Consider the following 18,331-nt stretch of genomic DNA (forward strand, 5'->3'; position numbering starts at 1 on the left):
CCCAGGTCCGCCGTCAGAGCCCACGCCTTCCATTGCGCCTCACCACTGACTCAGGCATGTCCGTTAGGGTTTCTCAGCCTCGGTTACTCGGCTGTAGTGCATGTGGCCCTGGAGGGTCCCGCAGGCCGTGTTCTTAGGGAAGAGTGAAGCGCTGCACAATGGTCACCCACTCTGGTAGGGTGCTGGGACTTGGACTCGGTAGCCTAATGCTTGGTAGCTCTGTGATGGTGAGCAAGCTGCGTAGCTGCTCAGTGCCTTGGTTTCCGCATCCATGAAACATGGTCATGCACGTACCTACCCCGCAGTGCTGCAGGAGGAGTAAGTTCTCGCACGGAGTGCTTCAAACACGGCGTCAGTGCAACGTAAAGACACTGCTCTCATCTCCCTGACTTCAACACAGATACTGTTTCTACAATTTCTGGCTCCAACCCGCTTCAATTCCCGTGATCCCTGTCTTCTTGCTTTTCTTTTCAATGTTTTCTGTGTCCCTGACTACCCTGAACCAAAGGAGGAACAGCCACTGTGCTCTTGGGGTCATTTCATCGATTATTTCAGGGATGCCAACTGCAAATTGGAGCAGGGTGGTGAAGCCTGGTTTTGATTCATCCATCTGCTCCATGTGCAAGGCCTTGGGGGCACACGCGAAGGGAAGTGTTGCCCCCACAGTATGTTGCAGCAGAACGCACAGCAGGAAGGCCCAGCCAGAAACTTCCTCCGGTCAATCGGGAGCTAGTAAATCAAATGCATGGCCCAGCCGTGTGGCTCAGTGGTTGAGCGTCGACCTATGAACCAGGAGGCTATGATTCCATTCCCGGTCAAGGCACACGCCTGGATTGCTTGTTCGATCCCCAGTGTGGGGCGTGCAGGAGGCAACCCATCAATGATTCTCTTTCATCATTGATGTGTGTGTCTCTCTCTCCCTCTCCCTCCCTCTCTGAAATCAATAAAAAAATATTTATTTTAAAAAGAGTTAAATGCCTATACAGTGTGATAGTGGCGTGTGCGTGTGCATAACTAGAAACGAGCAAGAGGCTGTCGCTTGCACACATCCCTTCCGAATGCCGCGTGTGCTGCCGCCTTTCTCCTCTCGCTGCTTTCAGTGGACGGCAGTGCTTTGCTCTTATTCACCTTTTCACTGGCGGGAACATTTTTATGATCCCCACCCACTGCAATGGTCTCCATTCCCGCTCCCAGCCCTGGGCCTCACATTTTAAAAGTTTACTTTTTTTTTTTTTTGTCTAAAACTGTGTTTATTTGGTCATAATTTGTTCAATTCTCATTTGTGGTTTTTGTTTGTTTGTTTGTTTTGGTTTTTTTTTTTTGGTAAACCAAGCAGATGGAGTTACTATCTACCAATTAGAGGCTCTAATCAGTGTAAGATCAACAGGCTTCCTCCTCTAAGTTGAAAAATTCCATTTAAATGCAAAGAAACTCAATGTTTTAATCACCACTCTTCTCACTGGTAAGCATACTATGTCTGTGAGTTCATTTTAATTTTTAAAATTCCCTGGAAGTCCCCATTTAGAACTCGTGGGTAATATAGCCACCCCAACCAAATTAAATGAGATGCAAAGGTTACACAAGGACAATGCAAACACCCCTGGCTTATGTAACTAATAAGTCTTTCCAAAGTTCACCCCGTTTCATCAAAACTCAGATGGGTACCCAGGGCCCCCAAAACTACGGCATCAGAGTCAGAAGGCGAGCTCCTCCTGTCTGCACTCCTCAGGGGATTCTGGCACACAGCAAGGTGAGAACAGCGAGTAACACAGTTTGTCTCAAAAAGGAGGAGGTGTTCCACTTAAGGTTGAAGGAGAAATGAACAGTGTAGGCCAGCCAGGCCACACTTCCAGGAGAACCCCCAAGCACCATGGAGCTGTACCCCTTTAGGAAGCCAGAGTGAGCAGCACCCAGGAGCCCTGGCAGCCTGTAGGCAACCCCTCAGGTGCTCAGCGCAGGCGGTTCTCATCTTGAAACAAAACCAGGAAGTAGTTCCCTCCACTTTTAAAAAAATGTTTTATTGATTTCAGAGAGGAAGGGATAGGGGGAGAGAGAGAGAGAGAGAGAAACATCAATGATGAGACAGAATCATTGATTGGCTGCCTCCTGCACACCCCCCACTGGGGGTTGAGCCCACAACCTGGGCATATGCCCTTGACCGGAATCGAACCTGGGACACTTCAGTCCTGAAGCTGACGCTCTATCCACTGAGCCACACCAGCTAGGGCTTCCTTCACTTTTGTACCCTTCTTGTTCTTCCACTCAAAGATATTCAGACAATCTGACCCACTCACTTTCCCTCCCTCCTACTTCTATTGGTATATCCCCTGTTAACTTGTTACTTTTTTTTTTTTTTGCTCACCTACTTCAGTTGCCACCACTTGTACGCGATACAGACTCTCAGCTTCCCTGTCCAGTGGAGCCGCACTGAAGATCTCGCCAGTGGCAGGGTCAATCCTAAGCCAGCCTCTCGCGTCGCCTCTCAGGGAATAACTTCATGAAGTGACAAGAGCAAAGGAAAGCCCGTGTTACTTTATGTGGAAACGGGAGGATAGTTTATGCATCGCTATGCTGTTACGTCAACATTATCCCTGGCATATTATTTATGGCATATTTCAAAGATCATGATGTAATACTACTAATGCTTTATTTGCATATCTTCTATATTCAAAACGGGGATTTGCTCATCTTTACAAAGTGGTAGTTGAACTTGTTTCATTAGAAAATGTATAGCCGCAAACTCGGGGGGGAAAACAGTTAAACTTTTCTGGCAGTCAAAGAATTCTAATGAAACCAACCTGGGACCAGCTTTTAAAACGGATTAGCAAACCACCCTTCTAAGAAAACGTGAGCACCCCGTGGTGGAGATGTTGTGTGAATGGGTGGATACTCAGAGGCCACTGGTGGCCCCGTGAACTCTCTCATTCAACAAACATCTATTGAGTGATTAGCAAATCTCAGGCAGACGGGAGGTTACAAAAAGGGGCTCTCAGGCCAGTAGAGGAGACAGACACAGAGATAAATAACTCCAATGGAAAGTGGTCAAGACAGTGAAAGGGGCCCTATGGAACCCCAGAGAAGGTCATGGGAATCAGAGCAGCCTTTCTGAAGGAGTAGATGCTCGCTGAGGCAAGAAAAGGAAGCTGCTTTAAGCAGAAGGGATTGCCGTGCTATGGCCTGAGGCCAAGGAATGGCTTGCCGTGTGGGAGAGTCAGACACTCCAGCAGTGTCGGGGTAAAAATGGGAAGCAGTGGATGGAAAAGATGAAGCCAGAGAGCCTGGAAGAGCCAGATCGTGGGAAGCAGTGGTCAGCCTTGGAATGGTGTTCAGCAGGAAGGCAACCCAGGCATATTGGTGTCACCAGTGGGACTCATTGGTAGGTGTGTTAGATGAATTTGAGAGAGACAAGATTAGAACCACAGGAAAAACAATTGGTACAGCCCTCTGTGGAGCCATCATAGCCATAAGGCTGTTCATTTTTTAGACCAAAGCATTTCACTTCTAGAAATTTTTCCTCAATAAAAAATACCCAATTTAATAGACGTTATAAAAGAATTACATGCATACAAATATGCAAAAATATGCTAACTGTCCGATTGTCCAGTCGGCCGTTCAACCAATCAAAGCGTAATATGCTAATGAATGCTAAGGCCACTCAACTGCTCGCTATGATGTGCACTGACCACCAGGGGGCAGACGTTCAATGCAGGAGCTGCCCCCTGGTGGTCAGTGTGCTCCCACAGTGGGAGCGCCGCTCAGCCAGAAGCTGGGTTCATGTCCGGCAAGCACAGCAGCGGTGGCAGGAGCCTCTCCCGCCTCCGCAGAAGCACTAAGGATGTCCTACTGCTGGCTTAGGCTGAGCTGAAGGACCCCCCCCCCCCCCCGACCCCGAGTGCACAAATTTCGTGCACCGGGCCTCTAGTTTTATATAATAAAGAATACTAAAAACAATCTACATGCTCAAGAGAAGATAATGATTAAAAAGTTATGATGTGCTAGTTCAGCAAATTATTTTTTCCAACTATAGTATATTCTATATGCCAAGCACTGTGCTGGGCTGTGGGTGCAGGTCATGCACAAGAAACCCCATGTAACCAGGATTTCATCCCTGAGAGAGATGGGAGCCCTTTGGAGGGCTCTCAGAGGAGTCATGTGATCTGATTTCCGTTTTAAAAGGACTATTCTGATTGTAGCAAATAGACTCAGCGTGGGGCAAGGATGAATCCAGAAAAGAGACGATGGTGGCCTGAACCATGGCAAAGTGATGAGAAGCACTTGCATTCTGGATGTATTTCAATGAAAAAATCTCTGATCTTTACTGGCGGATTGGATTAGGACCCATGGGCTGTGATGGTTTATAAGTTTATAGAGCTGAGAGAAAGAGAAGAATTAACTTACTCAGGCCAAAATCTTTGGAGTCATCTGAATTCTTAACTGACTTACTAGCCTCTGAACTGCCCATTGTTCTTTATTCTTTTTTTTTTTTAAATATATTTTATTGATATTTTACAGAGAGGAAAGGAGAGGGATAGAAAGCTAGAAACATCGATGAGAGAGAAACATCGATCAGCTGCCTCCTGCACACCTCCCACTGGGGATGTGCCCGCAACCAAGGTACATGCCCTTGACCGGAATCGAACCCGGGACCCTTCAGTCCGCAGGCCGACGCTCTATCCACTGAGCCAAACCGGTTTCGGCTGTTCTTTATTCTTAACACACTTTTCTCATTTGTCCTCCAAGACTGTTTCTTACAGGACGCTGTCCTTCTCAGTCTTCTTCCTCATCTTTCTAATCTCATTTAATAGTAGATACTTTCTATCTTCTCCTTGATCTATCTGAGAGTTTTTTTAAATGCCTTTGTTTTCCCCACTCATAAACTCAAAGTTTTATTCTCTTTTCTTTGACTAATGATTTTTATAGCATTCTCATGAAGGAGGAAGAAGCATGTGTTAAACAAGAAATGGTAGTAAAATTTTGAACATGTCCCCCATCAGAATTTGTGACTCTGATGTATAGAGTGTATCTATACAAACCATACAGTACAGCCCCACTGTACTTGCCTTCTTTATAAAACTAGAGAAGGGATGAACTAGAACAGGGGTCCTCAAACTTTTTAAACAGGGGGCCAGTTCACTGTCCCTCAGACCGTTGGAGGGCCGAACTATAGTTTAAAAAAAAAAAACTATGAACAAATTCCTATGCGCACTGCGGGCCCTGGATGAGTCGGTTGTTAAGCAGGACAGGCAGCAGCACCCGGCAGGCCAGATAAATGTCCTCGGCGGGCCGCATGTGGCCCGCGGGCCATAGTTTGAGGATGCCTGAACTAGAAGATTAAAACAGGAGGTGAGAACTTTACTCCTTGAGAGACAATCAGAAAAAGGTCTTAGCACTGATTCCAAGTGCCTAAATGACAGCTTGTTGGGAGACAAGATCCCTGTCAAATGTTTAGAGAACCTTAAAGAATTGTCATCATAACCATATACATTGGTTATGCCATACACCGTGAGACTGTCATACAACAGAAGCAAAAGATCTGGGTTCTAGTCCTGTTTATGTGCTCATTAACTATGTGACCTTAAAGAGGTTATATATATTGACACAGATATAGATATATATACACATACATATATTTCTTGGGCAAATTAATGATCATTGTACATTTTTAAGGCAAGTCTTTGTAAATCCTAATGCACTGAAAAAAAAAAAAAGGTTGCGAAATGCTAAGATTTATGCATTTGTTTAACCACCTCGGGCTGAACGCTAGCCTCGCCAGAGGTGTGCTCTGGAATGGGTCGTGTTACCCCAGACCTACTCTCTGGAGAGGCAAGGAACCTGTACACTCTGCATCCAGAATATACCCTTAATTGTGTCAGGGGGCGGAGTCTGTCCAGTTGGGCTTTTGCTTCATTCTCTCTGTCTAGCCCTCCAGTTGACTTTAGGGGCTGGGCTGGAACTCTTCCCCAAACCTTGGCTGTGGGGACTGGTTCAGACCAGAATCTGGCTTTGGGCAGCCCCGTCTCTGGACCCCATCTCCTGAGCTTACCAGCTCTCAGTGGGACCTGCAGTGAGTGGGCCAGATGCAACCTGACATGCTTCCCACTTGTCTGAGCCTGGATTTCCCTCGTTCCCCACGCAGGGTACTGACCCCTGCAGGAACCAAGGTCAAGTGCACCATGTGCACTGGCTATGGCTTCAAATCGCTGGCTGCTCCCTTAGGAGAGAGCCTTGGAGTCAGGCCAGGTGCTCTACCCCCTGTACGCCCCTCCCCCCCCCTGCCACTGGCCCTTCTTCCCTCCCACTGGCCCCGGTCACAGCACAGCTGGGCTCACCCATTCCTGCTCTCTACCTTATGTCCAGACCTTCCGGATCCTTGGCAGTCACGTTGCCCACTTTGGTGCCTATGGCCGCGTCTTCACTGACTTTTGCTTGGAATATGTTTTGGGGAAATTGAGGTGCTTCATTCACATCTGTCACAAAAAGGGTGAACGTGGCAAACGAGCTGGCATTGTACTGTACACCGGGCACCAGAGGCTCAGGATTTTCCGCTTGGAACACAATGTTGTGAATGGCTGTTGTTTCAAAGTCAAGAGGCTGTGTGGGGGGGAAAAACACAGAGAAAATTAACTTGGGGATGACTAGTTCCCTATAAGATTCATTCCCTATCCTCCTTTAAAAACTCTCACAGAGCAACCGTTTATTGAGTCAGTGCCAGCAAACACTTACTTCTCACAATGATAATGGAGCCATGGAAAGTCTGTGCTCCAGGATTTATCAGAGCTTTTAAGGTGCTAATGTGCATGCAGACTCTCCTAGAAGAGCCAATCAATGCAGCACTCCCCAAACTTATCTAACTCTGGGACAGTTCCTTCACTCATTCAGCAGAAACCTATTGATTCTCTCAAGCGTGGAAAATGCTTAGAGATGTCCCCATTTTATGGAGAACGATTTTAGAGAAACCTCAGGATCCAAATCCCAAAGTAAAAGTCTAAACTCATGGAGAGTGGGAAAGGTTAGAAGAGATGATCGAAAGATAGATACTCTTGTTCCAGGTCATTCCAGACAGAGCCAGAAATGAAAAATCAAAAAACCAATTCTGGTTTAGCATGAGGAAGAATTTTAATAGGGCTACATAGAAAGACAGACAGAGTTCCTTCAAAAACAGTTCTCAACTCTGGAAGGTTTCAGGAATGGCCTTAAACAACATGCGACAACCTAGCACAGAAAGGACTTAAATATCATTTAAGCAGTTGGTTCTATGGGACTTTGAAGGCCTCCCTAAAGGCACAGAGTCCACGATTCTATGGGAAAAACTGCCAATCCTAAAGAGTGGAACAACCCCTACAGTTGGACTTCTTAACTGGGGTTAAAGGGCTTCTGGCGATCTGTGAACCCCTAGAAGCCAAAATCTAAATATTATATGTATGTGCAGATGTGAGTTTTTTTCTAATGATAGTATATATAGTTTCATCAGAGTCTCAGTGGTACCCAGGACCTCAAAAAGATGAAGGAACTGAAGCAAAGCCCCAAAGGTACATTCCAGATTATGGAAACTGCGCTATTTTGTTCATTCTCCCATGCCTACAGGACCCAGGACTTCTTGGTGAGCTGTCAGTCCTTTAGTGTTTATCTATTCATATCATTGATTAAACAAAAACGTTAATATCCATTTGGGAAGAGACAAACTCGTGGAGGTTTGACACATGATTGCATTAGCTCAGCCTGCTCTTCCTTAACATCTGAAAAACATTCTCCCCCTGAGTCAGAAGTGGGCTGAGTGCTGTCCTCTCCAGATTGGCTCCCCTGATCCCCGCCCTCCATCCACATCCTCTGCAATCTCAGTACCCGACCAGGATTCTAATTACGTTATTATCTATTTCAGACTCTACTGTCCGTAAGTTCTCTGAGAGGAGAAATTGTGTTATATTCATCATTGCTTCCTGTCTCTTCCTTAGCACGCAGTACCCATGGCATATCAGTCAAAAAACATGAAGATGAGAAGGCCTTGGTCCTTCTTGAGCCCTAGAGGGCCCCAGTCGAAAAGAGTTCAGAGAAGACCTCCACTTTCCAGAAAACCCTCTGCTCCATGCACACCCAAACACACACAACATCACAACTCGATTTCTAGCTCAATAGAAAGTACGATAGAAAGACTGCTCATATGGAAGAGAACGAATTGTATGTGAAGATACCAAGTCATTTGAGACAGAAAATAAGAAGCAACGGACAGAATACAAATAGACAGGATATAAAATGTGATAAGCCAGCTGAGGTTAAAGAGCTAAGCACTCCCTGTCTGCAGGGTATGGCCCACAATGACCTCTTTTTTTTTTTTTAACATATTTTTATTGATTTCAGAGAGAGAGGGAGAAAGAGAGAGAAACATCAATTATGAGAGACAATCATTGATTGGCTGCCTCCTGCACACTCCCTACTGGGGATAGAGCCCGCAACCCAGGCATGTGCCCTTGACCAGAATTCAACCCGGGTCCCTTCAGTCCGCAGGCTGATGCTCTATCCACTGAGCCAAGCCAGCTAGGGCCCCACAATGACCTCTTGATCACTACCAAAAGAGGAGCAGAGGTGACGGGAGGGAGCTGGAGCTTCTGACACCTAGAGACCCAATCCCCTTCTCAGGGGATGAAGGCAAAGGCATCAGATTGGCAGAAATCTTGGCAGATGAAGCAGAAAGACAGCAGCCCCCAGAGTAACCCATGATAAGGACAAAGGCCATGTTTTCTGTTCCTTGCTGGTCCAGCCAGGCCCAGGCTCCGGCAGGCAGCGTAGCCATCTGTGGGCTCAGGCAGAGGAGGCACCTCCCATCCTCCCCACCAGACAGGTCTTAAGTCTCCCCCCTGAATTTCTATCCCATCACTGTGGCTCCCAGAGGTGAGGGATAAAGAAATGAGACGGCTGAAACCGGTTTGGCTCAGTGGATAGAGCGTTGGCTTGCGGACTGAAGGGTCCCAGGTTCAATTCCGGTCAAGGGCATGTACCTTGGTTGCGGGCACATCCCCGGTGGGAGGTGTGCAGGAGGCAGCTGATCGATGTTTCTCTCTCATCGATGTTTCTAGCTCTCTATCCCTCTCCCTTCCTCTCTGTAAAAAATGAATAAAACATATTAAAAAAAAAAAAGAAAGAAATGAGACGGTACGTCAGCAAATGAGAAGTAGCCTGTGTTGCCAGAACAGAACACTATGAGGCTGAGAGTAGACAGAGGTGGTGGAAAAGACGTTGTACGTCAGGTTGAAGAGCTGGGACTTTATCCTTGAGGAGCAGAGAGAGGTGGTAAGCCCCAGACTGACAAGGTCAGATTAGCGTTTTAGAAAGATACCTCTGGGAGCAGCCCTGTGAGGGATGGATTTGAGGTGACCCCAGACTCAGGCAGGGAGACCAGTTAGAAAGATGTCAATGCCCCTTAAACCTTATCGAATGGAAGAACAAAGGAAAAAAGGAGCAGCCCGTCATCCATCAGCCTGCTTAACTTTCACACCAGGAAAAACACTGAGCCAAATCCTCCAGGGAAAACATTAGCAGTGAAAAATACCAAACTGGCTAATGATAATCAGCAGAGCTTAACCAAGGGCAAGTCTGTCGAACCATGTGTATCATCTTTCATAATGCTGCAAAGCCAAGTCAAGAGACTCATCACGGCCTCTTGGGGTGGCCTCACATCCATCTAGGACCGTGGTCGGCAAACCGCGGCTCGGGAGCCACATGCGGCTCTTTGGCCCCTTGAGTGTGGCTCTTCCACAAAATACCACGGCCTGGGCGAGTCTATTTTGAAGCAGTGGCGTTAGAAGAAGTTTAAGTTTAAAAAATTTGGCTCTCAAAAGAAATTTCCATCGTTGTCCTGTTGATATTTGGCTCTGCTGACTAATGAGTTTGCCGACCACTGATCTAGGAGACACAGTCCTCAAATAAGCTGAAAGAACACGCTCCGGCCTGCAGCTGCTCTTCTGCACACCAGGGTTTGCAAGGCCAAACCTCGTGACTTAGACTCAACCTGAAGACAGATAAAAGCGCTGAGGGAGCGGAGTTGCAACGGGGGACAGTGAACATGAGAAAAAACTGTGCGTTCTTTTTCCAGATGACGCGTGGGCTGGCTGAAAAATAGGTCCCGCACCCAGGATTCCAAACGACCAGCTAAAATGGAGAAGTGACAAAATTGGCATTTTAAAAAACTAAAGCTAAAACAAAACCCTGAATTTCAAGAAATGGAGTCCTAAGAGAGATATTGATGCACTGGCTTGGCCTCAAAGTAATAGCCTCCCTGCTCCTGACACCCCCTTGGCCTCCAGGGTATCAGGATCTACCACATGACAGGCCAGAGCTCTGGGCACAAACTGAGTAGGGCAGCATTTCTATAAAACTTTTTAATCCTAAGCATCACTTGGGGCAAATAAAATAACAGAAAATATATATATTGGTCTCTGCCCTCAGTTCCTGGCACAGAAGCACCTAAAATCCTTGTAATTTCCCAAGTGATAAGAGCACTAAGACCACCTTTTGTTCTTCTATTTGGCCTTTGACCCCAGTTCCTGAGACTGAGCGCCTAAATCCCTTGGAATTTCCCTGAGCAATAGAAATGTCTTTTGTGCTAATGAGGCAACTCTTGGTGAACTCCTGGGTGGGGGCTAGTCACCAGAAAGACCAAGCCCTGATTAGAAGCTTGGAAAGTTGCGCCCCACCCTGCCGTCCCCTCCAGGGAAGGGAAGGGATGCTAGAGATTGAGTTCAGAATCAATCCTGTCTACTTGAGGAAGCCTCCATAAAAACCCCACAAGTACGAGGATCTCTTCTGGGTTGGTGAAGACATGCATGTGCTGGGAGAGCGGTGCACCCCGAATCCACAGGGACCAAAGCTCCTGCACTCAGACCCATTGCAGTCTTGTCCTTCGTATCTCTTCATCTCGCCGTTTGCCTGTATCCTTTACCATATCCTTTAACACATGATAAACTAGCAAATGTTAGTGTTTCTCTGAGTTCTCTGAGCTGTTCTAGCAAATGATGCAACCTGAAAGGAAGGGGTGGGTGGAGAAGGGGTAAAAAGGATAAACGTGTCTATTCAACCTCAAAAGACTACCTATCAATTTCCAGTCCTTTTTTAAAGAGGAGTCTATGGCTGGCACGTTAGAAGAAAAGGTCGCAGGGGTGGGCAAACTTTTTGACTCGAGGGCCACAATGGGTTCTTAAACTGGACCGGAGGGCCGGAACAAAAGCATGGATGGAGTGTTTGTGTGAACTAATATAAATTCAAAGTAAAGGAGCGGAGGGGAGAGCAAGAGAACCGGATAGAACAGCTGGATCCGGCCCGCGGGCCATAGTTTGCCCACGGCTGGTCTATAGTCTTAAGGGCTCATAGGATTCATCCAGTCTAACCCCCCACATTTGCAAAGGGAGAAGTAAAGCCCTAAGCACACCCCCCCCACACCAGACTTAGCAAATAAAAATATAGAACACCTTGTTAAATTTGAATTTCTGATGAACAAATCTTTTAGTATAAGTTTGTCCCAAATATTACATGGGACACACATACACTAAAAATTGTTTATCGTGTGTTTTATGTATTTTATATGGCAATCCTCCCTCCCCCCACAAAGCTTACTTGGTCAGCTAATGACAGACCCAGAACTAGGTTCCTGGCCTTTTGCCCTCTGGGAGGACAGGAATGACAGAGTACTCCAGGGTCCTTCGCGCCTGAGAGGTCAGTGCTGATCCATCACCTCTGCTTAGAGGTCCTTGCATAGCCATAAGGACATTAACCAAAGAAAAAAGACAAATTCCATTAAAGAGTCATGTACCTTTTTAATTATGACATGTCCAGTGTTGTTTTGGGGATCGGTGTCAATCCCCAGTCGCCCCTCATCATCTCCCTGTGTAATTCGATACAGGATTTTAGAACTCCCAGTAAACGGCTCATCAGCATCCGTGGCCTGGATGGTCAAGATGGTGGACCCAATGGCTGTGTCTTCGGCAAGAGTTAGGTTTCCGTACTAAGAAGGAAACAATAAGAATGTGCATTGTCATCAAGAATAATTAGCTGTCAAAGATCTAGCTTATCTCTTTAGCTTCAGAATGTTCACAAGTCATAGTTTGCATCAATACTTGCCACGCATGTTTTTCCTATGGCTTAATATGTTGCAGTTGATTTTGATATCCATCATACTCATAGACTGATATTCACTGTACCAAGAAACACATCTCAGAGAGCTACTGGTAGGATTCTCAAACAGATTCCCACTGCCACATCCAATATATATGCTAACCTTACTTATTATATTAGTGAGGACAAAAATAAATAATACATATTGAGTACTTATCATGCGGCAGGTACTTCTGCATACATTATTTTAATTAGCCCACAATCAACCAAGGAGAGTGGTTAAGAGTCTGAACTTCGGAGTCAAACAGTATAAATCCTAGGCTTGCCACTTACTAGCAGGGTGACTTGAAGCAAGTTATCTAACGTATTTAAGCCTCGGTTTCATCATCTGTCTAATGGAAATAATAACAATAGGACTACTTCATGTTTGCTGTGAAGATTAAGAGATAATGCCTGGGAAGTCCCTAGCGGCTGCCACATAGTAAGTGTAAGGTTTAATCAGAGATGTAAGACTTAATCTGACCGAAGCCAATAAGTTGACCAAGATAAGCAGGGTAAAAGCGAAAAATCGCGTTTATTGAAAGCTCTCGGGTGAGGTCCCACGGTCCGAGAGCACAGGCCGGGGGAGTCACACTTATTCACCGGTGGGCTGCACCGGTGGGCTTAGAGAAAATGAATTCAAATTCTAAGCAAGGCTACAAGCAGAACTTCCCTTTTTATTAAAGAGCCAGCCCTATGTGCACTTAGTGGTTATCTCGCTGCTGGCCTTGAAAACAACACAGTTCTATCCAATTAAAAAATGCACCTGGCATGGCATTGAAATTATGGGCATATCTAGTCTCTGGCCTACAAGGTCAGACAGCTTAAGTTTATCTTCCTTATTATTCAAGCAGGCTAAAGCAGGCTAGAAAGCAAAGTTATTTTTTAGAATAAGAGTCCGTCTAAAAAAACAGCAGAGAATTCCAAACAGTAGTTTTACAAAATAGGGGTAAGCCTTCTCAGAAGAACAGTTGAAGGACTTTCACAACCTAATTTCCAGACTTACTATGTAACGAACAGGAAATCTGGAATTGGTGTAAAGTTCCTGCTTTCCCAGCCCCAGACCTTACAGTAAGTACTCAATAAAGATAAGCAGCAAGCCCTACGGAGTAGCTGTATCATCATCTCCATTCGACAGAAGAGCAAAGGATTGGAGAGGTAAAACTCACCTAAGACCACAGAGAACTGGGATTCATACCCATGCTGTCTAACTTAAAGCTTGTGCTCGTAATCACTGGCCTAGACCAGTGGTCGGCAAACTCATTAGTCCACAGAGCCAAATATCAACAGGACAACGATTGAAATTTCTTTGGAGAGCCAAATTTTTTAAACTTAAACTTCTCCTAACGCCACTTCTTCAAAATAGACTCGCCTAGGCCATGGTATTTTGTGGAAGAGCCACCCTCAAGGGGCCAAAGAGCCTCATGTGGCTCATGAGCCGCGGTTTGCCAACCACTGTCCTAGACCATCTCCCGCTCCTCCGCTGAAAATCCCCCAGGTCATATCTGGGGGGATCATGATCTTAAAGGGGGAACTAGCCAGGGCCCAGGAGAAGGCCAGAGTGACAGCAGCAGACTCGTTCTCTAGAGCCCATTTTGCCCTTCCAAGCCCTGACACTCCCAAAGCTGGCTCTCACCTTCAGTTTGAAACCACTGTTAGATGTAACACAAGGATGGGAACGTGGAGGCTGAGAAGCAAATGGTTCCAGCTCCTGCTTGCTTGGCCTCAGTGCCCGCCACACAGGTTATGCTCAGTCACACCTCGGACCACCCTGAACCCTCGCATAAATCAACTCCCCTTCTTTGCCACAGCCTTGTCCCTGTTTTGATGTATGAACATTTTGACATATGAACAGGGTTCTGGGCTATCTCATAATTGACTTCAAACAAACTAGTAAGATGGACTTCTCTCTGCTCCAGAATAAGTAAACAGACACCTCCCCTCTAAGGGAACAGTGATAGAACTACCTTCAAGTGTAAAGCCCACATTGACAAGTCAACGTTTTTTTTGATGTCCTTAACTGAATCTTTTTACTCCTGCTTTTTCTGCCCAGTGCTCCTAATTCTTGCAAATATCTTTTTTAAAAATATATTTTATTGATTTTTTACAGAGAAGAAGGGAGAGGGATAGAGAGTTAGAAACATCGATGAGAGAGAAACATCGATCAGCCGCCTCCTGCACACCTCCCACTGGGGATGTGCCTGCATCCAAGGTACATGCCCTTGACCGGAATCGAACCTGGGACCTTTCAGTCCGCAGGCTGACGCTCTATCCACTGAGCCAAACCAGTTTCGGCATCTTGCAAATATCTTGAGCGCCTTTTTCCGTGACTTATGCCAGAGATTAGTTTTTGTTTTTTTTTTCCTTCTCTTTTTCTCTTATCCAAATACTGCAAAATGAGTTTAAGTTGCCAATATTCCAAATACTTTTTACTAAAAATGCTTGTTTGAAACCTAGCAGTAATCCATTTATCATCCTACTACACACATATATAATGATCAACTGCATGGAGCCATCCGACGCCTTTCAATTTGACAAAGATTGTGGCTGCAGCTTTTAAGCAGAACTTGGAATAAATGAGCCATCGGCAGAAGTTTATAAACAGACATTCCCAGATACTACACCAGTGAATGTTCCCCCAAGAATTTCACTGGAGAAGGTGTCTGGGTGGTTACCAATGCATTGACTAAGGCTACCTGTGAAGCGTGGCATTTTCCCTGCATACTGTCTGTGTCTTGATTCCAGAAGTAGGGATCAAGTGATGTGAACAAAGTAAAGAAAAAAACAACACGTGACGACTACTCACATCTGATTTTTCAAAAATGGGGATCTGATCGTTGATATCAATAACGTTGATTTGCACTTGACAGCGGGTCTGGAAATCTGAAAATCAAAGTCATATCACAAACATTTTTTCACTGAAAAAGCATGCATTAACATCAGAAACCGGCAAGAAAAACATTGGCAAGTAAAGTGGCAGCGGGGGTCACAAATTCGCTGTTGACATGCAATTGGCATGGAAACGGGATCCTCTGCTCCCCACCTGCACCCACAAGCTGGTCACAGGGAGGCTGAAGAAAGTCCTGCAGGAAGTTCGCCTGGGCTTCCCACTTCCCTCCACCTGCCCCCTCCAGGGAAAGGGTTGTTCTCCAGCCACAGTTACTTTTCTGTGAAGCAGCCTCTTTTTCCAAACTACTGACAGTGACGTAGCCTTCAAAGCCCAGTGCAAACCTCTCCTTCCAGAAAACCTTCCCCGAGCATCCCAGCCGGCTCTTTCCTTCTCTGACCAGCCCAGCACTTACTGTCCTACATCTCCTCTGCTCCCATGGTGGGAAGGAAGGGTCAGGTGCCTGCTCCCTGCCCTCCAAGTAAGGGAGGAAGTGGTATAATTAATCCCCTTCAAATGGCTGACCACCCAGCTTGCTGGAGGCAAGACAGGGGCAGAAGCGGCTCATGGAACCCTGGGGAAATGACACAGGCTTTGAGGAAGAGGTTTGACAAGTCAAAGACCTAGTCAGAGACAGCGGCTTCAACCTGGGTCTAAGATGAGCGTGGCGTGTGGGTGGGAATGGAATGCCCAGGGAGATCCTATATAATAAAAGGCTAATATGCAAATCGACTGAATGACGGAACGACCGGTCGCTATGATGCGCACTGACCACTAGGGGGCAGATGCTCAATGCAGGAGCTGCCCCCTGGTGGTCAGTGCACTGCCACAGGGGGAGTGCCACTCAGCCAGAAGCCAGGCTCACAGCTGGCGAGTGCAGCGGCAGTGGCCGGAGCCTCTTCCAACTCCGTGGCAGCACTAAGGATGTCCGACTGACGGCTTAGGCCCACTCCCACGGGGAACGGGCCTAAGCCATCAGTCAGACATCCCCCAAAAGCTCCCGAACTGCGAGAGGGTGCAGGCTGGGCTGAGGGACCCCCTCCCCGAGTGCACAAATTTCATGCACCGGGCCTCTAGTATTGAAAATAAGAAAAAACATGACAGGTTCTTTGTTGGAATCACTGTCATTCTAACAATCATGATGTCCTGTATCATAGAAATATTAAGAACCTGGGCTCTGGAATCCCACTGCTCAAATTCTGGCTCTGCCACTTATCAGATGTGTGAGACCTTGATTGTGTCACTCAAGGTCTCTGGCCCTCAGTAATGTTTTGTATAAAATCTAGATAACAAAAGAACTGAGGTCTTGACATCATACAAAATGGTTAGCACTCTCTAGGTACCAGGCACAAGTGCTTTACCTGCATTACTTCTTTCATCTTCATACTCACTTCATGATGTAGGTACTGTTACCATTCATTTGATTCACAAATGAGGAAGCCACGGGATAGGGAAGTTAGGTAACCTGACTAAGGTCACACAGTGAACTGGTGGTCCAGCCAGAATTTAAACCCACGTGCTCCCTGTGTCCACTACACCTACTCCCCGCCCTCCTCCCTGCTCTGTGTCTGGGAGGCCCACCTTATGAACTGCATCAGTGGGCATTCTAGCCCTTTGGGTACCAGTTGGGTTCCGCCAATAGGAGCCCTGGCAGGAAGTGGGAAGAAGGGCAGGAGGCGAAAGGTTTGGTGGAGTTCCCAGGGCCGGCGGCCTTGTGGATAGCCACAGGCCCAGGGCTTGCCACTTCTGGGAATGCTCCCTTCCCTCAACCCTTCACCCCTTGGGGAGTAAAGGCTGGCCACTGTGCGTGACACTGCCTGCTGGTTTCCTTCAGTTTGCCCACAGCCTTTACAAACAATCCTTTCTTTAAACTCTTTTTGGTTACTCCTTTTGAGGGGCCCCTCCATTTCCTGCTGGGATCCTAACGAATCTACTCAGGCAGTCTTACTCCAGAGCTCCTGCTCAGTGCCCTGGGCGTGTCATCTAATCATAACTGAAGTATAAATGAGTGAATGTTGATTAAGCTGGGGCCAGTCCCCAGAACACTTGTGACAAGGATGGCTAAAGACTGGGGGTGCCCAGGACCTGCTCTCACAAAACTCAATAGGGCCAGCAGGGGGCCTCCAAAGTACTAAGCCCTCCCTGATTTTCTGTAAAACTGTTAATTACAGCCTGGTGTCTAATTTTCTGTAGTGTATACTAGAAAGTTTAATTTTATCAATACACATACACTGAGTGGCCAGATTATTGTGATCTCTGAACGCATAATAATCTGGCTACTCAGTGTGTGTATGTGTGTATATACATACATATATATATATATATATATATATATATATATATATATACATGTATATATATATATATATATATATATGCATATATATATATATGAGGCCCGGTGCATGAATTTGTGCATGGGTGGGGTCTGGACAGCCTGGCCAGGGGGAGGGGACATGGGCGGTTAGCCGGCCTGCCTGCTGGTCAAACTCCTGGTCGAGGGGACAATTTGCATATTAGCCTTTTATTATATAGGGTATACACTGAGTGGCCAGATTATTATGCATTCAGAGATCATATAATAATCTGGCCACTCAGTGTATAATCTATGCCTCCTGGCACACCTGGCATAACACTTAACTGAACTATTTGCTAATCTAAGATTTAGCTGTAAGTCAAAGAAAGATTCTTACCTTGGAGTGCGCATGCCCCAAAAATAAGTATGTCTCAGAATACATGTATTTTCTGTGTCTGCACATTTGAAAATGAGTGCATTTGTTTGAGAATGCATCGTTTTCTTCAGATTCTCAAAGGGTCTTGTGACCCAACAAAAATCAAGAACCACTTGCTTGGAAACTGTGTAAGGAGTATGGAAGAACGTATTCTGATATTGTCAAGTGGCTAACTAGAAGCTAATAGAAGATCAAGCTTCCCAAAAGATGCATTTTCCTCCACTTTCACATGGTAGGACACTTTGAGTCCAAAGGGAAGAACTGGGAAATGCAATTAACTTTTTTGTTTATGATTATGGTGGCCTTACCAACCTCCAACAACAGGGACATTAAAGAATGACGGCCCCACTGCTACACTCTGTAATCCATCACCACATTTGCCCTGAGGCCTTGCTTCCCACAGCTGCCCCCCGCCAGTGACGGAAGAAGGCAGGCATGCTCAGGTAGGCCCATTCTTAAAGAGCACGGACTCCGTCAGCGTCCCATTTTGGACTCCCTGATGACCTTGCTAAACTTTTCTTTGAGTGCTCAGTGGTCTCTGACACTCCCAGCAGCCCTCCTTCCCTATCTC

General features: G+C 46.3%; 1 protein-coding gene across 1 annotated transcript in view; it reads right to left on the reverse strand.

Moving 5' to 3' along the window:
* The window catches only part of CDH17 (cadherin 17), a 45,817-nt gene that overhangs the window by 10,881 nt on the left and 16,605 nt on the right, over positions 1–18,331 (reverse strand). Inside the window, exons 9-12 of the mRNA XM_080646562.1 lie at positions 14,948–15,024; positions 11,801–11,992; positions 6,347–6,591; positions 2,363–2,493 (exon numbers count right to left, since the gene is read on the reverse strand). Coding sequence (XP_080502688.1) covers positions 2,363–2,493; positions 6,347–6,591; positions 11,801–11,992; positions 14,948–15,024 — 645 coding nt within the window. The remainder of the gene's footprint in view (positions 1–2,362; positions 2,494–6,346; positions 6,592–11,800; positions 11,993–14,947; positions 15,025–18,331) is intronic.

Source organism: Plecotus auritus, assembly GCF_963455305.1.
Source record: "Plecotus auritus genome assembly, chromosome: 11".
NCBI lineage: Eukaryota > Metazoa > Chordata > Mammalia > Chiroptera > Vespertilionidae > Plecotus > Plecotus auritus.